This window comes from Malus domestica, chromosome 07 (genome assembly GCF_042453785.1).
Source record: "Malus domestica chromosome 07, GDT2T_hap1".
NCBI lineage: Eukaryota > Viridiplantae > Streptophyta > Magnoliopsida > Rosales > Rosaceae > Malus > Malus domestica.
In genome coordinates, this window is record NC_091667.1 from 22997471 (window position 1) to 23006466 (window position 8996).

Consider the following 8996-nt stretch of genomic DNA (forward strand, 5'->3'; position numbering starts at 1 on the left):
TTCCGTGTCCTATATAGGATTATTACCACTACGTACGCGTTCAGCATCAAGAATTGCCTACAACAAAACGTAGTGGAATCTCAATACCCAGCAAGTTGTGATCCAGTCTGTAAAATCAAAATTCAGCCTAAAAAGTAATCATTTTGTTGGTTACGATAGTCTTCTTTTGAACAAAAATAGAAGATCAACACCCAAGCCAAAACCTCCACGCCTCCACCTCCAAAAAACATCAAAATCTCCTCTGCTTCAGGTGTTTTTGCAGCTACTGTAATCTTAACAGAATTCATGAAATCAACACACGATCGCTTATTTGTTAGCTATTATGCAATGCACGTTCAACATGATTTGGGGAGCGTTTATAAAATAATTTTCCTTACTAAAATTTTATGAGATTTAAATAGTTATTTTATATTAGAATATATAATACATTTAGTAACAAATTTTATGTAGGATGTATTTAACAATATATAGGGTGCTAATAAATAAACACTTTTGGAAGCTCAATAATTTAGAGAGAAAAAAAAAAGTGATGATAAACTCACACCACTGTCTTATTTCTCCACCCACCTTTTAATAAAAAAATTTAATACCAAATTCACTCTCTTGTAAAATGACATCTAAGACCAAAGAAAATAAAAACCCCTGCTTTCTAGGTTGACAGGTTCGTTTTTCCCCATCTTCTAGAACAACCCACCTCTCTAAATCTTCAAAAAATTAAGCCCCATTACCTTTGGCCATTTTAATTTGATATGTTTGTTACAATATGAAGTGGAACACGGTGTTCTTGGGGTGGGTTGAGTGCTGGAGGATGGAGAAGACGCTGGGAATTGTGTAAAATGTATTGGATAGATGAGATCCTTGTTGTGCATCTTGATCAATTGAGTCGTGTCTTTGTCGATTTTGTTTTACTCAATAAAAATAAAAATAAAAATAATTTCAATATAAAGGTTATTTTAGAAATAATAGTTTGTGGGAAGATAACATTTTAAGTTTTTAACTTTTTGTGGTGGGTGAGATTATAATGTGGGTGGGGAAATAAGACACTGGGCTGGGTCTAGTAGCACTAAAAAAAAAATTACCTTGTTACACTATAAAAAAATTCACTTCTAAAAAAAAAAAAATTTACCTTGAATTGTTTTTTTTTTAATAAATTAAAATAATGGTTGTTCATCCTAATTTACGAGTTTATCTCTTTTTTATTTTTTTATATTTTATTTTAAACAAACGATATTAAGGTCAAAATTAAACTTAAGACCTCTCACTTTTAAGTAAGAGGATACCACTAGACCGTAGTACTAAGTGGCTTTTTCTTCTATTTTGAAAACATATTTAGCAACAATTTTGACACTTATCTTTTAGTTTTTGCAATTCAAACTAAATGACCGTACGAAGATAATTCTACGCACTTATGAATCAAACATAAATTTTAAGATAAACCCTAGATGGTTACGTAATTGTAGACTACGTTATTAGATAAACTTCAAATATTATGTCGTCATAAGGATTTAAGCTTAGGTTTTTAATCACTTAATACTACGATCTAATAATATTTATTTTAACTTGTAACTAAAATATTTTAAATTTGAATCTCGTGACCATCTCATTTTCTTTAAAGTTAGTTTTAGTTTAATGGTGGTGTAAGTACTCATTAACCCACACCACTAAGATACATTAGTAGTAGATATGGAACATCACATGTGGGCATGTGACTATCGTGGGGACTGTCATGCAAAATACAGAAACAACTAGTCCACACCCTTCTTAATATTACTAAATAAATCCAAAGCCTCGATTCCAAAACTTGCTTCCTTGTCCTACCAAATAATTCCAACCTACTCAATTGCCAACATCAAACGTTAAAAGTGAGTAGTTTCTCCTTCCCTCACCTCATCTTCGATTATTTGGAAAGTTGATTGAGCTACGTAGCTGTTTGTGGAGTTAGATTATATCCCTCCCTTGTGGACGAGGGAACATCCAAATAAAAAAGTGTACCACAAGAATAAGCGCGTGGGTTTGATAGATATAACCATGTTTTATTGATAGATATAACCATGTTTTATTGATAGATATAACCATGCTAATATGCTATGTGTATATACATGTTTATTGATAGATATAACCATGTTAATATGCTATGTGTATATACATGTTTATACAATATATAGCTAATCCAACCTAAAACTTTGGGTGCAAGAATTAATGGTTCTAGCCGCTTAAGCTATAAGCCACTTGCCAAGGGTTGAAGAACGTAAGAGATTTTCACTAAATCACATAATGCGCCAACCATCAAACTTGTCATCATAGAAGTTGAACTTAAGACCTCCCATATACAAGTGAAATGATACAAGATTGTGTGTTATCTTTTGTTGTATCATAATGTCTAACAAGTTACAATGAGATTTGTTCCTTTATGGTACCTTTATTACTAATTAACTAGCCCTTTTTAGCAAGTGGTGGATTGTCTTAGGCCCTGTTTGGTATTGTATTTTTTTTTCATCAAAAGCTGCTTCACTTGAAAGTTAAGAAATAAAAGTGTTTGGTAAAAACAAAATATCCTACTTATTTTAAAAGTAATGGCCTTCATACAACTTTAAATAAGAACTTGTAGGTTGCTTTTATAAAAACCAGAGTTGAGTCTTTAATGAATATTTTCAATTCCTTTAATACCCTCATTAGTTACAAAATGACATTATTTATCCTTCTATACATTTTATCCCTTGGAGAACAAAATGACTGCCACTAACACCATAACCACCACCACCGTTGTGGCCACTGCCACCACCACAACCGTCGTTGTTGTCATAGCTGGTACTATCGTTGTCGCCACTGCCATTGCCACCACAATCGCCATCTCCACCGCACCTACCACCATTGTTCCTTATGCACCCCAACCACCACACCCCACTATCCCACTATTGACACCACCAACATACCCCCCACAATCTCCGCTACCATCATCATCACCGCCACCACCATCACCACCACTGCCACCATCATCACCACCATTGCCACCACCATCGCCCCCACTACCATGTCCAATTTTTCCATTATACAATTATATCACTTTTATATTAAAATTTACCAAATGCTTTTCCACTTCTTTTCGTACTCACAACACTTTTAAAAATACAGTTTACCACATGCCAAACTACTGGTTTTAGAGTTGATTATTTTTAAAGTACATCCACTTCTTTTCGTACTCACAACACTTTTAAAAATACAGTTTACCAAATATCCAATTGCTGGTTTTAGAGTTGATTATTTTTGAAGTACATCAGAGCAGTTTAAAAAAAAAATGCAGCAATCCCAAACTTGCTCATAGTGGATAAGGACTTACTTTGCAACCCGCTGCGTCTCAAGTTCAAACCTTCCCCCTTTTCTTATTTTAGTTTAGATTAGTAATATTGCTTATAATAATAAAAAAAATTGTAACATTTATCATGTCAATTAATGGAAAATCAATAATAATAATGGGTAACAAACATAAATTTTTCTAAGGGATTAGGGCATGACAAATGCTAATCAAGGTGATTAATTAAGGTAACATAGTCTAAGAGGTCTAATTTAGAGGACAATCAACAATTCATACCATATGTTAGCGAATCAAAAGTGATCGAAGATTGAAATTAAACATTAAAGACATAATGTTTCACATTTTGTAAGCGTCTGTTAACCATTAGTGTACGTAAAATTTATCACTTATTAGCACACAAAACAAAAGAAGATAGTATATTTAATGACATATAATATTTCCTAAGTTACTTATGTATGCCTTATTTGGTCGGATTATACATAAACAACATAATTTAATAGAAAAGACTAGGGACATTAATTGGTATTAGAATTATTCACTATAAAGTAAGAGAGATTCTTGACAAATGGATAGCTCTTGACATGAAGGCTGAAGCAGTGGCCCCCCCGTGTATGTTCATGTCTTTACTTGTATGAATAATTCTTTAAAATAATACCTACATTTTAACTCACTTGAGTAACTTCCAAGACACACACTCACTCTCATATCTGGTTGTCTCGTGGTCAATTTCTTGTGACATTACCTTCCTCTCTCTCTCTCTCTCTCTCTCTCTCTCTCTCTCTCTCTCTCGGGAATAAGAAGTTGCAATATAACTCGAACAAAAAGAAAGAGAGAAAAAGGTCTCGATCACCCCACCATTCACCGCCACAGCACCACCACCACACCCTCCTCAAATTTCAACGCCAACCCAATAATAATCACTCATCCCTCTCTTCAAAGCAACCTTCTTTCCCCCCCCCCCCCCCCCCCACCACTTCGTCACCACCAAACCAAACCCACCTCACCTTCTCTCTAAATAACCAAACCCCCATTTCACCTTTTCTATTATTCCTCTCTCTCTGTTGCTTCTTTCGTTTGTTTTAATATTATAGTTCAGCTCACAACAAAAGCAGCATGGCTCGGCTCTTCCGATCCAAATCTTGCGATCTCGTCGGACTCACTGAGTTCAACATTCCTCCTCCGAGTCCATTTTCCCACCACCACAACACCAGCAAAGAAGAAGAAGAAGAAGAAGAAGAAGAAGAAGAATATGAGGAGTTGGGTTTTGAAGACGAGCAGGAGGTTGTAGGAAATCCCATGTCTGCCCCATTTCTGTATCCCACGATTAGAGCCAGTGGGAAGAATGAAGGTCGAGACTTTCAGGGGCATAACGGTCAACAGCAGCAGGAGCAGCACCAGTTTGCCATACTCGACATTTTGGTGGCGGCTCTGAGGAAGTCTTTGATAACTTGCAGCGTGGAGAGGGATGACGTGGCATCGTCTATCGACATCAGTTCTCCGACTGAGGTGAGGCATGTCTCGCATGTCACTTTTGATAGGTTTAATGGGTTTCTGGGTTTGCCGACTGAGCTCGAGCCTGAGGTCCCCAGGAAGGCGCCAAGTGCCAGGTCAGAGCCCAACTCCTTTTTTCTTTTTCCAATTTTCTCCTTTGGAATTTGTTGATGGTATATTTGTGGGATTTTCGGAATTTGTGAAGTGACTTTATGTGGAATTTTGGGACTTTGGATTTGTTTGAAGTACAAATTGTCTGAATTTGAAAACTTTGACTTATTGAAGTTCGGGAGTTTCTATGCATAGCATATACCGCGATCCTTGGCCGTTGGATTCTTGATCGCGCATCCATTTCGTGAGCACGTCATACGTCCAAGCATAGTAGAATTTTCGATAAAGTTCATTCACACTTGCATTTCGTTCGTGAGAGTTTTTACTAATTGTTTTCCTTTCTGCAGTGAAAATGGAAAAAACTAGTGGCATTATATTGTTATTTTGCAAACTTGTAAATTGGTTTTTATGATTTTTTTGGTATCCCGGCTTGTATAGGTTGGTCTTTTTTATTCTGGATACACAAGAACAGTTACCATAAGATGGTTTCTTGTCCAGCAGAGTCGGTTTGAACGAGGTTGTGAATTCCCATCTTTGCGTTAGTCACGAGTTCCGTTACTTCTTTAATCGATCTCCGCAAGAACAGAGTTTTACTGTACTTGGAATTGCCCGATGATGTTGATTTAGATTCATATGTGGGAGGGAATTTAGAGGCTAAAAAAGGATGAGGATATGGATTTTGGGAAGTACAAAGATGTGATTCGGACAGAGGCAATCGAGTTCAATTGTTTTACATTTACAGACCGAATAACATCTGCTTCCTGCTATATGCCTGTACGATAGCTTTTGTTTTATCCTCTCTTTTTCTTATTTTGGATAGGGACTTAGGCGGATAAGGGAAAGTAACATGGAGGATTTATTATTTTAGTTTTTGGTTTATAAATGTTGGGTGAAGTGGTTCCAATCGTCAATGCAAACCATTTGGTCTCTTCAATTTGTAGTGGCAATGTTTGAAAATGACCTTATCTTGCAAATTGAATTGCATAGGGTAGCACAATCATTTGATCTTTCGGTGTTGTTTTGGAATAATCGTTTCTTTGCGTAGTTTTTTCCTTTTCCTTTTGATTAGCGTGTTGTCCTACCAAATTTGTATCTGAACGTAGATTCGGGTACCAATGAATACGGGATCCTGCGAGATGGAACTTTCTGCATCAGCAGTTTTAATACATGTTCGGCATCAAACCATTTTGTCCTAATATGTGTTTGTGTACCATTCTATTTGATTAATGCCTAATGGGATACACGATCCTTGTCATGCAGTGCAAGTGTGTTTGGGGTCTCTGCCAAGTCGATGCAGTGTTCTTTTGATAATAACGGCAACAGTGTGCCAACGATACTTCTTATGATGCAAAAGCGATTGTATTCAGGAGGAGGCCTTAAAGTAAGTTGGTATTTCAAATTAGTAGCTAAGATTTACTTGTATGCTTCACAGCACCTTGTAACAGAACTGAAGGGTGTATTTCATCATTTTCTGTCTTAAAGGCGGAAGGAATATTCAGAATAACTGCTGAAAACGATCAAGAAGAGCGTCTTCGTGGCCAGTTGAACAAAGGCATCGTGCCGCATGGAATTGATGTTCATTGTTTAGCAGGCTTGATAAAGGTAAAGCATATTTGACATTTCTAAGTGAAACTCCTACATATGCATTTGTATGCTTATTGGAATAAAAAGCCACCGTCTCCTTCAGGATGTTTAGTAATGTCAAGGATGTTTCTGGACTTTCAGTTGTCTCTTCAAGCTTTCAAAATCGCTTAGTGTCTAGATATTTAATGACCCTTTTTTAACTAAACCTTTCATTTATGATATCTAAACTTTTTGTTCTATAGATCTTGGTTTGTGCTCTTTTTTCTTGCTTTTCGTTCTCAACTTCTTTTTCATCTTTTTTCTCCCCTTGTTAAACCCTGTAGGCATGGTTTAGAGAGCTTCCTACAAGAGTACTTGATTCACTCACACCAGAACAGGTGTTGCGCTGCAACACAGAAGATGACTGCACTGAACTTGTGAAGACGCTTCCTCCAACAGAAGCTTCACTGCTTGATTGGGCTATCAATTTGATGGCCGATGTTGCACAGAATGAAGAGCACAATAAGATGAATGCACGCAACATTGCTATGGTTTTTGCACCTAACATGACCGAGGTTTGTAGCCTTTGGTTTCACATGTTTGTTTATTGTTCTACATGTGAAATGTCTGTGGTTGTGATATGCAGTTTTCCTTGTTTGCTTTGAAACTTTGTTCATTTTGAATAATGGTCAAGCTTGATGGTAATTTTAGCTTTAAAGTAGGACTACTGCTAATGATATCGACCAGCGTCAATCTCCTTGGAAAGGTAAAATGAAATGTTGCGGTTCCTTGACCCTCAAGGTGGGTCAAGCGGGTGGGACTGTGTACAACACATTTTCGATGGAAGGCCCTAGTTGAATTTCCACCATAACTCCGTTGTTAGTTACCTGATACCTATGTCAAGCGTAGGCCTGGGGCTTTAGGGGTTTACACGGCCCACCCATTGAAGGATGAGACGGAGTTCCACATCTTCACAAGATTGTTGTTCCTTTGCTATGACTTGGATCTGACAATGATCCGTTGTTTTATAGATGTTAGCCAAGTTTTGTTCTAGTTGTGATTCACTGTTATACAGTTTTGCAACAGGGAGTAGTTGTTGTCGTAATGGCCATAAGACAATCCTCTTTGTTCACGAACAAATATAAGCTTTGCTATGGACTAAACAAAATTCTTTGCTGCAGATGGCAGATCCTTTGACTGCATTAATACACGCCGTGCAAGTTATGAATTTCCTCAAGACGCTGATCTTAAAGATCCTACGCGAGAGAGAGGAATCAGCTGCGGAGGCTACATTGCACTCATCATGCTCTAACCACAACAGACAAACTATGTATTCGATTATGGGTGAATCTTTTGTTCATGATAGCTCATTCATAACCGCCACTTTGGACAGTCCAAAAGCTGACATCGATGAGAAACTTTGGTGCTCTCCGGTAATGACCGATGGGGAAGATGAACTCGAATCCACTTCACACAGCAGCGCATCTACTAAATGTGTACTTGAGTGTTCAGAAAATGAATGCAGAAATGGATACGAAGCTGGAGATTGGTTAAGTTTGAGGAAAGGAGTGCGGAAGCTATGCAGCCACCCGGTGTTTCAGTTGAGTAAGCCGGCTAAGAAGACTGCGAATCTTGATATTGTAAATGCTAGGGGAGAAGGCGGAGAAGCATGGGCATAGAGAAATGGGAAGCAGAGGAGTCTGTTTTTGTTTATATGATTGTGGTTTGTGTAAACATTTCATAGTATAGGTGTTAGCATTTTGTTTTGTTCTTCTAGTCAGATAAAAGGTTTGGAAGGAACTAATTAGAGGTTTGAAAAGGGTAGTGAGCTCTTCTGTATGATTTGACTCACAACTTTGTGTGATTTTAATAACAATGTTGGAGATTTGATAAACAATAGGAATGTTGGAGCTTCATAACAAACAGACCTTTACAGGAAGGGATCCTCATTTTTGGAAAAAAAAATGGGGATTAATTGTAGGGCTCACTCTACATTGAATTTCAACGGTCCCAACCTTCTATTTTATAAGTCTCGATTCATAGATTATCTATGCAAAAATTCAATTCAATCCGAAAGCATTTGCCATTTTAATTATACCAATGCAATTTCATTGTTTCTTATAGAACAAGGTGTTTGTCAATTTTTCTGAACTCAATTAGATGTCTTAAATATTTCCGATTTAACTAATACTTTGCAAGGATGATCTTAAGAGGTGCAAGCTGAAGAATAACCGGTTCTGATTGTTGAAGTTCGTTGTAATGTGAGCCTTACAACTAATTCTCATTAAAACAACTAATTCTCATTAAACAAGAAAAAAAAGAAAAAAAAGAGAACCCCTTCCTTTAAAGGTCTCCCATAACAAATGCCAATCGGTTGCTTCCATGGTCAAAGCCCAATTCATTTTCTTATGTTATAATTCCTTTGAACGAGCCCAAAACAACAAAGCCTTAAAAGGAAAAAGAAAACTCAGAACAAAGCTTTAGGATATTCTTCAGTTTTGCAAGCCGAGGCTGCAGG

General features: G+C 37.0%; 1 protein-coding gene across 1 annotated transcript; it reads left to right on the plus strand.

Moving 5' to 3' along the window:
- The first annotated feature begins 3970 nt into the window (after positions 1 to 3970).
- LOC103439399 (rho GTPase-activating protein 3) lies at positions 3971 to 8375 on the plus strand. The gene is made up of 5 exons (XM_008377968.4): positions 3971 to 4920; positions 6176 to 6296; positions 6398 to 6517; positions 6823 to 7053; positions 7660 to 8375. Exons 1-5 carry the CDS (start codon positions 4427 to 4429, stop codon positions 8155 to 8157), a joined length of 1464 nt encoding a protein of 487 aa, XP_008376190.3. The 5' UTR covers positions 3971 to 4426; the 3' UTR covers positions 8158 to 8375.
- Positions 8376 to 8996: the final 621 nt, after the last annotated feature.

What these genes read in the sequence shown, in the direction of transcription:
- LOC103439399 (XM_008377968.4), top strand. Translation starts at nt 4,427, where the DNA reads ATGGCTCGGCTCTTCCGATCCAAATCTTGCGATCTCGTCGGACTCACT. An exon ending in ATTCAGGAGGAGGCCTTAAA is followed by an intron (nt 6,297 to 6,397) that starts GTAAGTTGGTAT and finishes TCTGTCTTAAAG; the next exon opens with GCGGAAGGAATATTCAGAAT. An exon ending in GTTTAGCAGGCTTGATAAAG is followed by an intron (nt 6,518 to 6,822) that starts GTAAAGCATATT and finishes TAAACCCTGTAG; the next exon opens with GCATGGTTTAGAGAGCTTCC.